The sequence below is a fragment of the Centruroides sculpturatus genome, unplaced genomic scaffold (genome assembly GCF_000671375.1).
Source record: "Centruroides sculpturatus isolate CEXI.00-Female unplaced genomic scaffold, Cexi_2.0 scaffold361, whole genome shotgun sequence".
NCBI classification, from domain to species: domain Eukaryota; kingdom Metazoa; phylum Arthropoda; class Arachnida; order Scorpiones; family Buthidae; genus Centruroides; species Centruroides sculpturatus.
Window position 1 is genome coordinate 261303 of NW_019385072.1, and position 20986 is coordinate 282288.

A 20986-nucleotide genomic window follows, 5' to 3' on the forward strand; every position below is an offset into this window, starting at 1 on the left:
TTTATTAATTAAATAAAAATTTAAAAGAAAAACACTACAAAAAAATTTTTTTTACTTGTTTATGTTCCATTCTTTGCCATCTTTGCAAAAATGTTTTTCTGATCCTATCAATTTATAACCGTAATTGCATAAGTAGATTGCTGTCGAAAGACCTGGTTTATGTTCCACTTGAACTGTAGAATGATGGACTATGGGTGGATGCCCACAGTTAACTTCAATACATTGTGGTTTTTCTCCAACCCAATAACCATCCCTTTCGCATTCAAGTACACGGCTGCCATTTAATTCATAGCCATCATTGCAAACATAAGCAATTTTACTCTTATACATATATTGGATACTGTTAGATTTGTTATTAGAAAGGAAACTTATTCTTCCATTCATTATTTCAGGTGGTGGACCACATTCTACAGGTATACACCTTGGTATACTTTGTTCCCAGTGACCATTTGCATCACATTTTAACATATTTTTTCCTTGTAATTGATATCCCATGATACAGTTGAATTTCACAGTTTGACCAACTTGATGTGGTCCGAGAGGGGATATCAGAGTGTGTTTATCATTATTAAGATTATCACAAATGTATCTATTACATGTCGGAATATCAGATGACCATTCTTTGTTTGGTAAACACCATATTTCTTCAGAACCTAACAGTTGATACTTAGGTAGGCATGAAAATTTCACAGCAGATCCAAAAGTAAAGTTTGTATACATTACAGATCCATAAGGAATCGTAGTAACAGATGAACAGTTGATAATAACACAGTTAGGTACATCTCCACTCCACATTAGCTCGGGCATGCACATTCGAGAAGAATTTCCACGTAATTCATATCCTTCATAACATGAATAATTTGCATAACTTCCAACTGCAAGTTTGGGTACATAAACAGAACCATGATGAGGAGCATGGGGACGAGGACAATTTAGAGGATTACATTGAGGGCTTTCTCCTGACCAACTTTTATTGGCAAGACATGACCTCTCTGCAGGTCCTATTAAAGTGTAACCAGTATAGCATTTATATTTCACAACAGATCCAAAAGTAAATTTCAAACCAATAATGTATCCATACTTTACAGCAGGTAATGGAAAACAGCTTGTTATATGACAAGAAGGAATTGTAGAACTCCATGTTTCATTCATAAGACAAGTGCGTATAGCTGGACCTGTAAGTTCATATCCTTCTTTACATCCATATTTTGCTAATGTTCCCACCATAAGACTGTTGGTTTGAACCCATCCGTTATTTGGATTTGTCAGTTTCGTACATTCCAAAGGTTGGCAGTTTGGTTCTAAACCACTCCAATGTTCATTGTTTTGGCAAATCCGACTTACATTTCCAATTAATCTGTATCCAGTGTTGCATTCATACATTGCAATTCCTCCATAGTTCAAATTATCCCATTTAACATTTCCATGCGGAATTGATGATGGTTGTGAACATTTAATGAGCACACAATGTGGAGAGTTTCCTGACCAAGAACCATTTGATAAACAAATACGTTTATTAGATCCAATCAATTTGTAACCACTATTACAAGTATAATTAATTTCGGATAGAAAAGTAATGGTTGAAACACTTACATTTCCATTTTCAATACTGCTGACATTATTGCAACTTACAGCCTTACAATATGGGGTTTCACCTGACCAGTGACCATCTTTCTGGCATGTACGCATTCTTTCACCTTCTAAATGGAATCCTTTTGCACATTTATAAATTACTCTTGCACCAAGTCGAAATATATCTGACTGGGATGCTTCAATTATCATGTCAGAATCTACAGTAATATCTCCTCTATGACCTAATAAAAAGCCCTCGTCTGCCTGCATGGAATCATCTTTTTGGTATTGCCTTTTTCTGATAGGTACCACAACTTCACCGTTTTTAACTCGTTCAGGAATGGAACATGATACTTCTACACAAACTGGTATTGATGCAGACCATGTTCCATTCTCTAAACAATGCAAAGTTGACAATCCATGTAATAGATAACCATGATTACATTCAAATGTGACATTGGACCCAAATTCAAATAAGTTACCTATTTTGGTACCTTGAGCTATATCTGGTGGTTCGGGACAAAGTACTGGTAAACATTTCGGTGGCTTGCCACTCCACGTATTATCAATTTCGCATTTGCGGTAACTGTCACCTATCAACTGGTAACCAGGATTACAGTGATACGTAATGCTTGTTCCATATTTTAAATCAGTTGCAATAATCTGCCCATGATGAATAACTTCTGGAGAAGGACAAAATGTGCCTATGCAAGAAGGATATGATGAATTCCAATTTCCAGTTTCTTCACAAAAAAGAACAGAATTGCCAATTAATTCCCAACCAGAATTGCATTTGAAGTGTATTGTATTTCCATAAGTGAAATTCTTGCCAATGATTTTGCCAAATTTAAATTTGGAGGGAGCAGAACAAGACACAATATTACAAGATGGTATTTTTCCTATCCATTTTCCATTTGCATTACATTCTAGCTTAGAAGAGTCCATGATAAATCCTTTGTCGCATGCATAAATTGCTCTCGAGCCAATTGTAAAATTCTCTGTCATATGATGTCCATATTTTATAGGCGGAGGTTCTGGACATAAAATTTGTTCACAGTGAGGAACTGCACCGTCCCAACTGTGATCTGCTCGACATTCTATGTATTTAGAACCAATTAACTTATAACCATTATGACAACTATATTTTACTTTTGACCTGTAATTTAAATTATCATATCTTACATAACCATACTCAATATTAGATGGAAGACTACATTTGATAGGTTCACAGAATGGTTCTTGATTACTCCAGGTACCATCTGGTAAGCAAATTCTATGCAAATCTCCTTGTAATGTATATCCTTTATGACAACTGTAAGTTATTGAATCACCAAAACTGAAAATAGAAAACTATTAATGATATTTATAATAATACATCCAAAATAATCTAGTTTTAAATGTCTAATGCTGTTTTCTTTTCACTGTGAATGAAATTAAAATTTTAAATAATTACCTGTGATTAAACCAGACCACTTCGCCATTTAATGGCGGTATCGGTGGTGGACAAGTAACTTTTGCACATATGGGAGGCATTCCTTCCCATTCTTTATTTTCTTGGCATGTACGAGATATTAATCCGATCAGTTCAAAACCGACATCACAACTATATAAAATAACAGAACCCATCAAATTACTTTCTAGTTTGATATGACCATTGGGTAATTTAAGTTCATCATCTGGACAATATATAGGAAGACATTTAGGCTCTTTTCCACTCCACTGTTCATCTTGTTGACACACTCTACTGCTTGGACCTTCAAGTTCATAACCTCTATGACAGGAATAAGAAATATGTGTACCAAACTTTGTATCTGGAACCATTATATCACCGTTTTCAATTACTGAAGGTGACTGGCAGCGGATAGTCTCACAGTAAGGTTCTTCGCCTTCCCAAAATCCATCTTCCCTACAAATTCTTTGACTCAGCCCTTTTAATTTGTAACCTTCATCACAATAATACTCAACAACTGATCCATACCTAACAAATTTGGTATAATTACAAAAACAGAATAGAGAGAAATCTTTTTTGAGTAAATTTAAATTACCTGACATCTGAATATAATAGATAGGCGTGCTGTACTTGCATTGGTTCGGCACATTTTATAATTTCACAGGATGGATCAAGACCATCCCATTTGCCATCTGCCAAACAACGTCGCCGCTGGTTTCCCTCCAGACGAAATCCCACCTGGCAGCGATAATTAGCCTCTCCGGTAAATGTATTGTTTGTAGTTATGACTTCACCATTTTCAATCTGAATTCATAAAATTGTTTTGAAGAATGTAATTAAATGTTGTTAAATTGAAATAATAGTAATTTAATTAAAAGTAAATTAACTTAATTTTTGTCAATTCAAAAATTTTTTATTTACTCTTGATGATTTCAATATTATAGATATAATTTATGAATATTTTATCTATATATTTGTTTACAAAATGCTTATCTTCCAAAATAACATATCAATTTGTTTAACAAATATATTTATTATACACAGTACTCCAAAAAGAATGCTACCATTTTAAATTATTGTAATTTTGTTAATTATTAAATAAGAATGTTGTAATGTACATTAAAATATAACCATCCAAGTTTCACATTTAACCATTATAATTTCTCAACACATGCATCTTGTGTCATACAGCACATATTCAAACAATACTCAAATTCTTCTGTAGCTGTCAGTCATATTTTAGTTTTTATGTAGTTCGTAAGTTCTTTCTTTTCTTTCTATATTCTTCTTTCGTTTCTACTTTCTTACTTCCTTTCCATTGTCTCAAAGCAATTTCTACATAAACCATTACTGCTTGAGGGGGAGGATTACCCTTTATAAGAACAGAGAGGTGAACAAAGGAAGATGAGATTAAGACTTCCCCTAATTTGGGGAGATAGACAAAGGAGGCGAGAGCCCAAGGCAATGTGAGAGAGGAGTGTAGACTTTTTTGGATGGACCTTGGAGAAAACAGACGTCGGATGCAGCGCTCCAGACTCAAAAGAGGGTGAAAGAGAGGAGACTGAGTCGTGACAAAGAACCCTTCCAAGACTGAACACAGAAAGAAGTACGAGAATCCATCGGACACTAGAAGAGTGAGAGAATCCAGACATTGAACCACTGGTTTACTAGAGAAAGAGAAGGGATCACGATTGTGAGGATGGAAATCGTATAGGAGATCGATCAGATGACTTGAACCCGGGTACATTCTGTTTACTTTCCTATCTTTCCCTTGCTTTCCTAAGTCTATTCATTTCCTTTCCTTGTTACTTTTTAAGATAGATTTAAGATTAGTTTTAAGTTAGTCATTAAGTTTATTCTTTTGTTCTGTATTATGTGCGCGTGTGATACCTATCTGTACAATAATAGGAGACGACCCCTCCACTTCTCTGTGTGGGTATTGAAGTGAAAATCTGTCGAGTTGGGATCTGTATATTAAAAGAACTGCATTCGGAGAAAATAAAAAAGAATATTTCATTGTGTGCAATTTTGTTTCTGTATTATTTGTAACGGTTCCTCGTGGACCCACAAATATATCTTTCTGAATAACCACACTTCCTATGCTCACGTGGCACATTTGTTGTCTTACAGCAGCCATGATTCTACAACTCCTGAAGATTACTCACGTTGCATAATGACAAGTGATTTTGACTTTACAAACTGCAGAAAGCTAAATGCCTTCTCTGTTGTGGAGTCACCATTTTTGTTTTTGGTGCTTCCAGGAGGTAGTTGATGTCAAGATTAACAATTAACAATATGCCTTTAATATCTTTTTTTAAGATATATAATACACATACTTTATTACACATACATAGAATATTATTACAATGAAAGAGTTATCACACATATGAAACTATTTAAGCCTTATATATCCCTAAAATGCATTTCGGCCTCTGATGTTAATGGCCCTCTTCAGTTAGGTGTACAACATTTATAAAATATAAGGTAAAAATTAACTTAAAGAATTTATTACAAGACTCACACTTACAAAATATTAAAATTATAAACTATTAACAATCAAAATGTTTAAAACCGTACACACCCCTTAACTGTCAACAGCTTTACAATTGCACTGTGAACATCTCGACAACATGGTGAGATATCTAAAAGGGGTGTAATTTTACAGATGTAGCTGTCAAAGATCTTTATTGCATCTCATACTTCACTGAACCCCCACTACCTTCAATCGATCACAAAAACACTCAGTACCGTATATTGACCTTTCCAATTTGGAGTAACGTATTGAAACTTTAATACTTGCATGAACAGGCATAATACACTCCCATATCACCATTTTAGTTGCACCCTGTGCAAGTCTTTCAGTTTTCTTATCCAATTGATAATTACCATGTTTAATTTGCTTGTAAATTAACCTAATGAATGGCTCTGACCAGAAGTGTAGCTACTGTGGAGCAGTTGGAGCATAGTGCTCCAGGTGCACGAATCACAAGGGCACCAAGTTAGAAAAGTCGATTGTTAAAACATTGGTAAAAAAATTTTTGGATTTAATAATTAATCAATTAACTATTAGATTTGACTCCGTTGGACAAATGCGAGGGTTGTCCCAGAAGTACACGACCTGACATAGATGGCGGTACTTGTTTGAAAAAAACTACTGTGTTTGAAAGTATCCATTTTATAAAGCTTAAGTTTGAAGTTTGATGACGTTACATTGTATAGTATTTTTTTGGCAGCCATAAATAATGAACAATCTCAGTGAATTTGTAAACATGGAAAAAATTTGTCATCATTATGTGATACAACACTTTCATTTGAAAGGTTTCAGTCCAACCAATATTAAAGCTGAGCTAGATTCTACTCTGGGGGAGTCTGCTCCATCATTTACAACAATAAAATATTGGGTGGCAAAGTTTAAACAAGGCCGTATGAGCTGCCAAGACGAACATCGTAGTGGTCGACCAAGTGAAGTGACCATGCCAGAAATGATGGAAAAAATCCACAAAATGATATTGGATGACAGTCGACTCAAAGTGCAAGCTAGCAGACATGGTAGGCATTTAAAAAAGTGCTATACATCGCATTTTAACTGAAAATTTGGACATGAGAAAGCTGTGCGCAAGATGGGTGCCGCGTTTGCTCACAATGGAACAAAAGCAGCGTCGTGAGGTTGTTTCACTCAAGTCTTTGGCAATGTTTCGCAGCAACAAAGCCGAGTTTTTGTGTCGATTCATAACCATGGATGGAACATGGGTCCATCACTTCACACCTGAGATGAAAGAACAGTTGAAACAATGGACTGAAAGGGGAGAATCAGCTCCAAAGAAGGCGAAAACAGTTCCATCTGCTGGCAAGGTCATGGCGTCAGTTTTTTGGAATGCGCCCAGGAAAAACAATCAATGGCAAGTATTATGCGAATTTATTGCAGCACTTGAGCAATGAAATCAAGAAAAAACGGCCACATTTGGCGAAAAAAAAGTGTTGCTTCATCAAGACAACGCACCAGTTCACACATCCGTTATTGCGATGGCCAAAATCAATGAGTTAAGGTTCAAATTGCTTCCTCACACACCCTATTCGCCAGATTTAGCCCCCTTGGATTATTTTCTCTTTCCAAACTTAAAAAAATGGCTTGGTGATAAAAGATTTGCCAACAATGAAGAGGTAAAGTGTGGTTGATGGCTATTTTGAGAAGCTCGACAGTTCTCATTATAAACAGGAAATTGAAGCTATTGTACATTGCTGGAAAAAATGTATCGAGCTAAAAGGAGACTATGTTGAAAAATAAAGATATGTTTTATCAAATTTTTTGGGTCTTCTTTGTTAGGTCGGGTACTTCTGGGACTACCCTTGTATATACTGTATGCTTTTGAAGTGTTTATCACTTGTATATCTTGTCACGTCACCTGATAAAAATATTCTGGAAGGATCAGGTAATATCCCTTTGACATTTTGCCTAGCTTTGGATCTCAACTGCTTCGATTTAAAATGTGTTTTTATAGTCAGGTAAATGAAATTATTTCTATAAGCAAAGTTGCCGAACTACTTTTAATTCCCACCACATCCTCAAGTAGGTTCTCCCACATGCCTCATTTTTTTAACTTTACGGGCAACGACAGCAACAGTAGAACAAAGTTTTTTCAAAACTAAAATTAATCAAAACTTATTTAAGAAGTAGCATGTCACAACACTGTCTTAGCTCTGGTTATTATATCAATTGAATAAAGAATAGCTTGTCAACTTGATCTGTAGAAAATAACTGACCAATTTGCAAATGAAAAAGCGAGAAAACAACAATCTTGAAGATTTTTTAATGTATTATTATGTATTAGTTATGAAACCTAAATTGCATACATTTTGTCAATACAATTTATATACTATGTAGTAAATATTATTAGGTACTCTGTACTTAAAGAATTATATTTTGTTTTATTATTATATTTGTGTTTATTAAAATTGAATATCTTATTGTTGAAATGCCTCAAATCTCAAATAAATTGTTGTTAAATAAGGTTTTGAATTGAAATAATTAGATATATGTTTTTAAATTAAATGTTCAAAATAAATATTGCCAGACCTCTTCCGAGGAACAAAGGGGTGCACCGATTCTATTTGCTCCAGGGTGCTGAATATATAGCTACGCCACTGGCTCTGACCACTTATAGTTGGTTGGTTATAGCTGATAGGGCTTGAGCTACTAGGCTGTGCAGCCTCTGCCTAGAAGTCATTATGCCTTTGTAATTTTTGCTTTATATTTTATAAATGTTGTTCACCTAACTGAAGAGGGCCATTAACCCCAGGGGCCGAAATGCATTTTAGGGATATATAAGACATAAATAGTTTTCTGTGTGATAACCCTTTCATTGTAATAACATTCTATGCATGTGTAATTTATACTAATATCGTAAAGAGGTAAAGTTTGTAAGTTTGGATGTAGGAGGTAATCTCCAAAACTACTCATTTGATTTCAAAAATTCTTTCACCAATATTTAAAATGGAACTTCAAGGTGGACATAGGCTATATATTATTCCGTTAAACATTCATATAAATTAAAAGATATCATCTAGCATTAAGGCTTTTATGTCCAACAGATGGCACTAACTCTGCAAGTACAATTACCTAAGTTTGCTTTTCTGTGAGGATGAACTAAAGCAGATCATCATTTATCTATATATATATATATATATAAAAATGTAATGTTTGTTTGTTCCTACCGATTCCTTTGAAATCTTGACACAACGTTGCATTCGAATATGCACGTGTTTTTATATAATATACTTGTTGAAATTCTCCCCACTGGGAAGGAGATAGACAAGATTAAGGTTTACTGTGAAGAACTCTGCTTCTATTTATACTATTTTAAGTGCGGTTTTTTGCGTTTTAATAGGTCACGTCAAGAGAATGTACACTAAGAAGGGATTTTTAGAAAAATTCCCCCACGGGAGAAGTGTTATACATTTATAATAGATACATTTTGAGAAAGCGCTTGTGTATTTAGTGACATACGTATTTAATTTAACGCTTATATGGTAAAAGTTTTTGTAACAAATTATTCATTATGGAAAATCCTGTTTTTAGAAAAATAAATTTTGATATGACTTATTAATTTTACTTTTACATTTTTTGATTACTGTTTATTTTTCTGTTTTTATTGTCACAACTAGGTGCATAAAACTGTTTAGTTGCCCTTTTTTACATTGTAATTTCTAAATAAAAATATTTTTATTTAAATTTACATAGTTTAACACAGCAGAAAACGTCTGTAAATGTTGTTTATTAACCTTTATTTGCTGGACTGTCTCGTATTTTTCATTGTGTAATTTGCATATAGTCAGTTGTTTGGGTTGTCATAATTATATAGAATTAATTATTAGTGTTTTCATCAATTTATTTTTAAAATTGTGATGGCAGCAATATGGATAGGTTATCATAAGACAAATACTATTGTGGTTGTTCGTAACAAGAGATTTTTAAGTCCGCAAATAAACGTTACAAATAGGAACACAGGAACAAAAATTGTGTATAATTGAATATTCCTTTAATGCTCTCTGAACACAGTTCTTTTTTCTTGTTTTGTTACAAAGATCCCAACTTAATGGTTTTGTTTTTACTCTATTATCCTCACAGGGAAATAGGTTGCCTCCTATTCTCGTACAAGTATATAATATACATGCACATAACACAAAACCTTGATAACCGACTTAAAAACTAATCTTATGTCTAACTTAAAACTAATATAACAGGGAAATGATTACACTTAGAAGAGTGTAGAAAGTATAAAGAGATAGATAGAGAGTACCTGGGTCCACGTTGATTGATCGATATCTTCGGGGAGGTGCCCTTTCACAGATGTGATCTTTTATTCTTCTTTACTGATTCAGCAATTCGTTCTTGAGGTTCTCTGATTCTTTCAGTATTCCTTAGTCTCTCATGCTTCCTCCTCTCTAATCTTGACAGTCCTCTCCTATACCTGCCATTTTCTTCCCACCTCTCTCTTTCCGAGCTTCGCTCACTACACTATATGTCCATTCCTTTTTGAGGTCCAGCCAAAAAGTTGTCTCCTGTCTTCTTTCTTCTTACCTCAGGCTATATTTTCTTTTGTTTATTTTCCCAAATTTGGAGAAGCACTAATACCTTACTCCTTTGTTTCATCCTTGGTTCTGAGAAAGGGTAAGTCTCCCCCTTCAAGTAGTAATGATCGATACGGAAAGTTCTCGAAGACAATAGAAAGAAAGTAGAAGAATAGAAATAAAATAAGGAATTATAAACTATCTACAAACTAAAATATGGCTGATGGCCACACTATAAATCTATTTTTGTTGCATATGAGAATATTGTATTTTTTGTAAACAGTAAATTAATAAATAAATGATGTAGATGGCGATAAAAGCTATATATTTGTGAAAGTACTGGGTTTTGTTAATGGTTTCCTACATCCAAAAACTTACAACGTTTTAGAAACATGTCTGAGTTTATACTGTGTTAGTGCACACAAAAAAATCCAGCACTAAGTTGCTAACTTTCCCAACAAATAATAATTATGTTTAAGAAGCATTAAGACACATCAGCATAAAGTTAAAATTGTGTGTGGCACCATCTGTTACAAGTTTTTACTTAAAATGACTTTTATATTATTATTATAAAAAAAAAGCAAAAGGTTTAATTTTGAGGGTAGAGATGAGTTTTTTATAAAAGCCAATAATGAGAAAAATTTTCATTAAGTCTGACCCCATTCGATTTGTGATACATGACCCTATGACCTTTAACCACCAAAATTTAAAAGCATCAATGCCCTTTATATACAAATTTCATTTTTTAACCTTTATCCCTGTCTGAGATATTAAATGAAATAGACACTAACACATACACAGAAAAAGTTTCATGGATGTATGCATGTAAACAAAACGAGGAAACATCTCTAAAATGTACATAGTGTAAGTTAAATTTTTTATTATATCTCTAACTGCATTACTATTTAAAAAACTCCATTATACCTTTAAAATGCAGTCTACTTTGCACACTTATCTAATGTTTTCGGTCAGATTCATTAGAGCAGCAAAATCAAAAAAGAATACATTTCTTAGATATAGAGGTCGAAGTAGATGAAGAAGGGGTAATCAATACGAAAGTATATAGAAAGCCGATGTACGTTCTGGATTTGATACCATGGTCCTCGCATGACCCAACAAGCTTCAAAATAGCAGCATTTAGAGCACTAATTGCAAAGAGCATACACTCATTGTAGCAGGATTCATGATACGTGTAAAGAGCTTGAATACATCGCAAAGCTAGCAAGAGATGTTGGACTTAAGGAGAATAAAATAAAAGCCTTAATACGAGCAGAAAAAGAAGGCAATAAAAATAAAAATAAAAGAGAGAAAAAGGAGTTCACCGTAATGGAATACAGGGCTCAGTTAAGTAACATTTACAAAAAAATAGGAATAGAAAGCAACAAGAAAATAGCGTACAAGAGAAACACGACAATATTCCAAATGCTAAGAAATGACGAAATACCCGTTGACAGGAGGCTGATTCCAGGTGTATACAGAATACCGTTGTATGATAAGAGGCTGAATAAGGAGATATATTATATAGGAGCCACTAAAAGATCGTTAAATGAAAGATTGAAGGAGCACAAAAAGAATGTAAGATTTAAACAACCAATCACGGCTTTGGCTAATTATGCGATCGCAGATCCAACAGAGATCGAAATCAAATGGAGCATACAAAAAGTGGAAAATAGAAGACATCTAAAGTATGCAGAAGCCTGGCACATTTACAAGTGCAAAGAAAAAGGGCAAAATATAAATTTCCGTGAATCAAACAAAATAGCATTGGCATGGAAAGCGGCGACATTAAAATTATAATAATGAGCATGCGCAATTGAGAAGATTATAGAACGTACATTTTGGAATTTCCATTTTGCAAATTTGAAATCTGATAGTTCAATCCTGAAGAAGGTCTGTGAATCTGACCGAAAATGTTAGATAAGTGTGCAAAATAGACTGCATTTTAAAGGTATAGTGGAGTTTGTTAAATTTTTTATTTTCTCCAAAATTTAATCAAGTTATCTAGAACAGTGCTTCTTAAACTGTAGTTGCACCCACACATTTAATAATCCACATAAATGAATGTGGGTGTAGCAAAAAATATAACAACAGTAAAATTCTGTACTGTGTTTATGTGAAGTGGCATTTTAGCATAGATGATTATAAAATCAAAATGTCAGTCAACTCTGAATAAACACTGAAGATGCCCTGTGTCCCACAGTATCAAATATTTGGCCATGATTTAATTCTTTATGTAAAACTAAACAAGCAAATTTGCTTTCGTTTTTAATTAATGATATAATAAATGGTAAAATAATATCAAAGAACTGTATTGGAATAAATTGTTTTATGATTTTGGAAAATGGCTGTTCACAGCCATCATGAAAGGCTACATGTAAGGAAATAGAATTTTCCAAATATATTACTTTGCCAACATTATCCGTTGCACCACTACTAGGAATGGCTGTCATACCAGGCCAGCAATTAGAAGCAGCATGCCACTCAAAGTGCAGAGGGGAGCAGTGGATAATGGTGGGATTAAAATTCTCTACAATTTAACACAATGGCTGTCTGTTCCCAAACAGAATAAGATTTGTTGTTAAAAAAAATACGCTGCCAGTCTGTAGCAGTCCATGATTCTCCATTATGACACCACCAAAAAGCTGGCAATTTTGGAGTGCTAACAGCAGGACATACATATTTGCCTATGTTAGTCACCTGCTACAGAGAGTTGCATAGCAAGGCAAGGCTTTTATTTGTCAGTAGATAGTGAACAAAAATATTACTGTAGCTGGCTCAAACACATAAGCTGTGTGTAATGTCTTTGACTGCATCATATAGACATGCCTGGAATTTAGAGATATCAAAACAACAGGTAAATTAAAACTTCTGAATGTATAAAAAGACTTGCAGAGACTTGCTAAGATATTAAGATAGCAATTTTAATGTAGTATGGTTGCATTACTTGGTGTGCAATTGGATTGCAACTTTAATCATTTATATACATATCTGAGACATAGCTGTATGCTGAGTAATTGAACAATTCTATCTGGGTGCATAACTTTTTTCAATTAATGTACAGGGGTGCAAAAGTAGGTATACAATTGAGAATCTGAGAAATACAAATGCTTGGTGTTCATTATTATTATTATTATTATTTTTTTTTATTAGTTTGTATTCCTTATTTGTGATTTAATTAATACATAAAAATAAATGTTTTTTCTTCCTATTTTCTCCGTGTGTCTTTTCCATAATAACACTGTATACCTACTTTTGCACATCCCTGTATAATGATTTTGATTTTTCTTTATATATATATATAAAGAAAAATCAGAATATATATAAAGTATATATATATATATATACTTTAATTAAATTACAGTAAAACCTGTGTAAACCAGAACTGCATGGTACTGAATATTTTTTCTGGTTTGACAGGTTTCCATTTTGAACAAGATGTTTTTAATGTAGAAAACTGATGTATTCCGAAGAATTTTTTCTGTTTAGGCAGGTGCATGTTTCTGTTTTGAACAGATTTCACTGTATGTATATGTATAATATTTGAATAAAATTGCATGTTTATTGATTGTTGTAAGTATTCAATTTGATGGTCTAATAGATTGAATATTTTTCAAAGGTACTTTAGATATCATAGTACTATCTTGACCCCAATAAGTTGAAATTTCCATTTAAAATGAATTGACATATTAATTAGACCATAAGTCAATGACATACTTTTTATGTTTGTATTTTTTTATTGTTTACTTTTAATTATCTGGCTTTCTACATTTCAAATGTTTATATTCTAGAATTCTATTTTTAAATTACTATTGTGTTTGTTCTTAACTTACATTCAAATTCTTGTTCTACCTAAAGAAAGTCAGTAAATATGGCAGAAAACATTAATAAATAAAATGTTTTGCTGCATCTTATGGTTTTTTAGTGCTGTTACATCTGTCACAGCAGTTTCCAATTTGCGACTGTAAGTCTAACAGATCTTGATTTTATATGGAAATATTTCTGTAACATGGCTTTTAAAAAATAATAATGAACATAAATAAAAAGAAAAAGGAATATCTTAATTTTTAACTAGTATATTTATAACAATAAATTATTAATGTTGTAATTGACAATTGAAATTATTGTTAAATGCTATGTGACATTGTTACATACAATGCATTGTGTCGCGGCAATGTTTTGTAAACACTTTTCCGTTACATAATAAAAGGTTGGTGGTGCTGTTAATCCCTCGGGGAGCCATTGGTGATGGTGACCTCATTTCACTCTCTCCTTTTCAGCTGACCTTCAGTGCCGGCCCGAGGCAAGTTTTAGGATGGAGCGAGATCCTATTATGGCACCCCCTTGGTCAGTAGCGTAGCGAACATAACTGGCGTTCGAGGTACGACACTTTATTGGCGCCCCCCTACAGAAACACATATAGTTTGTCTTGGAGAACATTTGGGCGCCCCTCTGCGAGTGGCGCCCGGTGCTTGATACACCCCCTTGCTACGCCACTGCCCTTGGTTGCCCCAAATTTATACCCTTTAATTTTCTTTACCACTGAGGCACCCCCTAGGACTTAGCGCCTGGAGCGGCTGCTCCTTTCGCCCTATGGTAGGGCCGGCTCTGCTGACCTTCCACGACTCAAGACAGTGTAATCTTTGTGTATTCTTTGTTACATAACCAGTTACATGAGTCTGATCAGTTTTTACCAATCTTCAACAAGCAACATCAAGTCTACCAGGTTATGGGCCCAGATAAGGCAACAACTAATTAAACGTAAGGAGAAAAAGGTAAATTCAAGAGATAACGTAAACTCCATATAAATTTACATAAGAACATTTGGCAAGAACACAAAAACTTCACAATGGCGGATAAAAGTTATGTTGCCATCATTAAATTAAACAACAACAACTATCACATTTGAAAATACAAGATGTAATTACTGTTGATAAAAGATGAATTATGGGATGTAATAAAAAAAGGAAATACCCTCAGATCATGACTCATCTTGGTTAACAAAGGACGGAAAGGTGTACACCATGATAGACCTCCTAACAGAAGACAATCAACTGCCATTAGTAAAAAAGAAAACTACAGCTAAAGGAACTTGGAAGTCATAAGGAAATACCATGTTATATCTACGCTATCAAATACAGTTTATCTATTGAAGAAAATTTGCAATTTAGAACTAGAAAAAAACAATAACATGGAGATACACTTGGCCAACATGGAAAAACTGGTCGATTGTCTAATGGCACTGGGAGAACTCTAGCTGAGAATTAAAGATAGTATTATTACTTAGTAGCTTGTCAGACAGCTATAACACTTTAATAACAGCACTAGAGACTCGTCCAGAAGATTTAACTCAGGAGTTAGTACATAATAAATTACTTGAGGAAAACTCAAGAAGAAAGACTTCATCAAATGAAAAATATGAAGCGGATAGAGTATTTAAAGTGGGAACATGCCCAGTAATTCAGAAAAGGATTTTTTCTCAAAAATTGTTATTTTTGCAAAAAACAAGGATAAGTAAATAAAGAATGTAGGAAATATGCAACATGGAAAGAAAAGCATTCAAATCAGACCAACAAAATTTATGCAGAAAGTGATGAACAACATCTGAAAAAAGGAATCCTATGTATGTTTTAAGACAGGAACACAAAATGAGATTTATCAATGGTATGTAGACTCGGGAGTTTTGTCACATGTATTGTGAGAAATATTTATTCACAACCATTAATAGTAAACATAGAGAAAGTGATACTAGCCAATGGTCAAGCTCTGTACACTGAAAATAAAGGTAATGTAATGAAATGATGAACAATGTTAAATATGTATGAAAGATGTGCTATATGTACCACACCTTAAAGGAAATTTAATCTCAGTCAGAAGACTAATGAGATTAGGGTTTGCCATAAAATTTGAAGGGAACCTTTGCTCTATCCAAAAAAATGGAGTAACAGTAGTAACAGCAACAGCAAACACGTGTTTGTATGAACTTGATAAATCTGATAAAGTGCAGCTGACAGTAGTTAATGATACAAAGGAATACATCCACTGGTGGCATAGATTAGGGCATCGTGACATGAACTCCATAATTTCAGTGAAGAATAAGCAATTAGCTACAGGAATATATATTCATAAATGTCACATATTTAAACCTTGTGAATATTGCATCAAGGCCAAAATGACTACTAAGAGTTTTCTAAAGAAATTGGAAACAAAAACATATCAATTACTTGAATTAATACACACAGATGTATGCAAACAAATGTAAACAGCAATGCCGAGAGGCAACAAATACATTTTAACCATGACAGATGATTACAGTAGGTACAGTACACCAAAATATATCTTAAACATAAAAGTGAAGTATCTGATAAAATAAAGGAATACGTTAAATATGTACAAACAAAATTTGGAAGAACTCCTCAATGAATCAGATCAGACAGAGGAGATGAATTTTCAAGTACCAACTTAAAGACATTCTTTAAAAATGAAGGTATTCTATGGGAAACTATGGCACCTTATTTCTCACAACAAAATGGTATAGCAGAAAGGAAGACTAGAAATCTGACAAAAATAACAAGATGCATGTTAATCAGAGGCATGCCGCGACATTTGATGATAGGGAAGCTGTGTTTCTGTAAGAAGCCGACTTTCAAGGGCAATCAGTTAATTGCACATCAATGATTCATTCGTATTTGTTTTGTTCAATAAGCCAGTAAAAACCTTAGATTTCTCTAAATGTATTTTTAATATCACAATTACATTCTGAATCGCTAGTCATGATATAAGGGCTAAAATTAAAAATAAAATTATAAAAACTTACTTGGTGAAATAAAATGTGTGGTGGATGTACATACCTGGTACAAAATATTCTTCAATTGTATGAATATACTTTTAAAAGAAAATTATAATTAAATATAGCTTTGTAAAGAAACATACATAAAAATAACATAAAACCTTCTTTTTAAAACAATGCACTTAGTCAAATAGCTCACTACAAGTGGCTAATGGATGGAATCGAAGACAGTCCTGGTAGGTGTGCAGTGTATGCATGCACGCGGGCTGCCAAATTCTAAGGGTGTTGATACTGGTCAATGTCAAATGCCTCTTTTGTCGCATCGCTGGAATACCCCAAAGGACGCAACAGGATTGTTTTAAATTTTAAATGTTTCTCACCATAGCTGTAAAAATCTACATATGTTAAACTTAATAGATTTTCCGTCATTTGTTTTCTAACTAATTCGTTTTAGGATCAGGTGTCCATGGAAATTTCCATTTAAAACTTTTCAGTCACTCTCGTTAAACTGGAAAAATTTCTGTCTTTATTACATCTAATATTACGAAGAAATCAGTCCCCACTGCACTCAGCTAGGGATTGGTTCAGTTAAGTTGTTTAAGTAAAATTCCGGCTCTTTCAGCAGAGTTTTATTTATGTCCCTAATTCCATAATCTCTTAATTATTTAAGTACTTCTTAAGTAGAAATACATTGAAATAGGTTACTTTGAACTTGAATATTTGTAGTCTTGGGAAAGAAGTGGAAAGACAAATTTTTATGAACATGGATACATAAATCGTAAATTTAAGGAAAATAAATTCTAGAGATTTTTTTTGTACCTTGTGTATCTCTTTCACTCATTAAATTTTGTTGTAAATGATGCTACCAAAATAACAGTTAATTTTTTAACATTGTACAAGAATCTTCTTTTTTACATCTGCTTATAGATGGGATATACTAAATCGTAATATCACTAGTTTAACAATGAAATCTGTAAGTAATTCAAGATGGGAAAGCAGAATAAATACATCAAATATTTTAATGGATTTTTTTAAAACTCCTGTCAACTTATACAGAACTATACCAGTAAACTCCTATTGGTTGGATTAAGTTATAAATCTACTTATGATTCACATAATGGAGCGAGAGCGGCCAAATATCTAGCAGGCAGGCGGCTAACAGCCCTGGATAGAATCATTGAAAGCGTTATATGATATTTTGATGTATAGCAGGTGTGGCCAAACTTTTATCCCTTAGGGGCTACTTTTTTGGTAAAATGTAGTCTGTGGGCGACTATAAATACGGGCAAATAATTTTAGGATTTTTATATGTGGATGTGTTAACATTCATTTGCAATGTTCATCGGGATAAATACAAACAGTATGGGTATATTGCACAGACAGTCTATTATTGTAAGAATAAATTATCAAATTAAGATTTTTAAACATTAATTTAAGTAAAAGCAAATTGTTCAACTTTAGCTTCGCGGGCTACTTTCAAAACCTTTGCAGTCGACTGGTCGGCCGTGGTCTACGTGTTAACCATCCCTGGTGTATAACATCCACCAGCTAAACTGCAAGGTTGGTGCTCTGTAAAGTGCATGTGCAAATGCATATAATCTAGCTGCTTTACACCATTCAGATATTTTCACTGTGGGAACTGTCCCATATTCAACAATACAGCGCTTCCATTCTGCCACTGATATTTGAATATACAATAGCAATCTTAACGTTTTTTTCATGTGAGGTATAGAAATTTGTAATAAGAGACACAATGAGGTTATAATAAAATATTAGTTTTAATTAATTCAAAGTATGTTCAAATATGAAAATAATTGCACAATACGAATTTATATTTTAGAAAATACATGGAAAGCAGCGCTTCCACCACTTCCAAGGATGGCATGCCACTGATGTTAATTGATTCTGGATTACCAAACAAATACTGGGGAAAAGTGGTGAATAATGCAAATTACTTACAGAATAGATTAATTACTAAAGCAAGTGAAACAACTCCATATGAAAAATAGCATGGAAAGAAGCCAAACCTCTTGCATGTAAGAATTGTCGGATGCTCAGCCTATGTTATTAAACCTAAAGAAACATGAAAGAAACTAGAACCTAAAGTCACAAAACTAATTTTTGTAGGATACAAGAGATCATCAAAAGCTTATCTATTAGTTGACACAAAAACAATAAGCAGAAATGTTCACTTTCTGGAAAATGTCAAGCACAAAGACTCCAAAATCGATATACACGATGATAATGAAAATTCAAAACAAGTTACAATAGTTAATAATACTAATTTAAAAGAAGAATATGAAACAAAAACAAGGAAACAAGAAATGGAAGAAACTGGTATACATTTAAAAAGATCAGAAAGAACTACTAGGGGAGTACCTGCCATAAGGTTAATTGAAATAATAAATTTATCAGTGACAGAGGATGCAGTATAACTGAGAGAATATAGCGAGGCAATCAAAGACAAACATTCCAAAGAATGGAGTGAAGCCATGGATAAGGAACTAGCACCATGAAACATAATGGCACATGAAAAATTATGAAATTACCTCCAGTTAAAACTGTAGTAGGAAGCAGATGGGTATACAAAATTAGAGAGACAAAAACAATAAAGTTAATCATTTTAAGGCTCGTTTAGTTGCTCAAGGGTACATACAAAAGTATGGCTTTGACTACAATGACGTATATGCCCTCATGATCAAAACTGCCACCCAACAAACACTCTTAACTATAGCTGGAATTAAGAACATGAAAGTTAAGCATTATGACATTGAAACAGTTAACTTAAATGGAAACTTATCACATGAGGTATAAATCAAACAACCTGAAGGATATGAAGAAGAACTGCCAGACATGGTATGCAAATTATTAAAAAATATTTATGGCTTGAAACAAGGAGTAAATGAATGGAATAAAAAATTCACTTAAACTATGCTATTTAAAGGATTTAGAAAAAGTGCAGCTGATTTCTGTCTTTATAACAGAAGTCATGAAAGATGCTTGTATTTAGCAATTCATGTAGATGACGTAATAGCAATGGCCACAGACAAACATATGTTAACCGAATTTGAGATTGAAATGAAAGAAATGTTTAAAATCAAGAATTTAGGTGACTTAAAATATTATCTGGGAATACAATTTGAAAGAGACGAGAACGGAATATTTTCACTCCATCAAGAAAGATATATTGAAAATAAATTGCGGGAATTTAACTTATCCGATTCGAAACCAATATTCCTATAGATACAGGATACTTAAGAAGAAATGAAATGCCCAATACGTTCAAAAACAACAATGTATATAGAAGTGCTATTGGATCTTTATTATATCTAGCGACTAACTCACATCCAGATATTGCGATAAGTACATCAATATTAGTGAGAAAAGTAACAAAACTTTCGGAGTGATTGGGTGGAAGTAAAAAGAATCTTTCATTATCTGAATTTGACAAAAAAGAAGAAACTTAAAAAAGGAAATATTGATGAAGAATTAGAACTTAAATGTTATGTAGACGCCGACTGGGGAGGCGATTGTATAGACCGCAAATCGAACACAGGATATTTGCTCTTGCTAAAAGGAAGTCCTATTCATTGGGTTAGTAAAAAGCAACAGTGTGTAGCACTTTCGTCCACCGAAGCGGAGTATGTAGCCTTGGCAGAAGCTACCCAGGAAACTGTATGGATGAAACGACTTCTAGAAGAAATAAATCTACCGATTACAGCACCTATCAAAATATTTGAGGACAATCAAAGTTGTATTCGACTTTTAGAATTAGGAAAAGCACAACAGCGCACGAAACATATCGACACAAAATACCATTTTGTACGTGATTTAAAGAATTCGGGAGAAATTACTGTAATCTATTGTCCGAGTGAACGGATGACGGCCGATTTGTTAACGAAGCCGCTAGACGCTAATAAAGTTAAGAAATTTACTCGCGATATCGGATTGTATTAACGATCAATCGTTGAGGGGGTGTGTTGGAATCAACGATCGCGATGTGCTGTAACGTTCTTATGACGTAATAAAAGGTTGGTGGCGCTCCTGACCCCTCGGGCAAGGTGACCTAGTTTCACTCTCCCCTTTCGAGCGCTGACCTTCCGGGAGTG

The 20986-nt window shown here is 33.6% G+C and overlaps 1 protein-coding gene across 1 annotated transcript in view; it reads right to left on the reverse strand.

Annotated features, from left to right (window-relative positions):
* Positions 1-20986, reverse strand: part of LOC111634240 (sushi, von Willebrand factor type A, EGF and pentraxin domain-containing protein 1-like) — a 70366-nt gene that overhangs the window by 13724 nt on the left and 35656 nt on the right. The window contains exons 19-21 of the mRNA XM_023378965.1: positions 3618-3826; positions 3026-3550; positions 56-2908 (exon numbers count right to left, since the gene is read on the reverse strand). Of these exons, the coding sequence (XP_023234733.1) occupies positions 56-2908; positions 3026-3550; positions 3618-3826 (3587 nt within the window). The remainder of the gene's footprint in view (positions 1-55; positions 2909-3025; positions 3551-3617; positions 3827-20986) is intronic.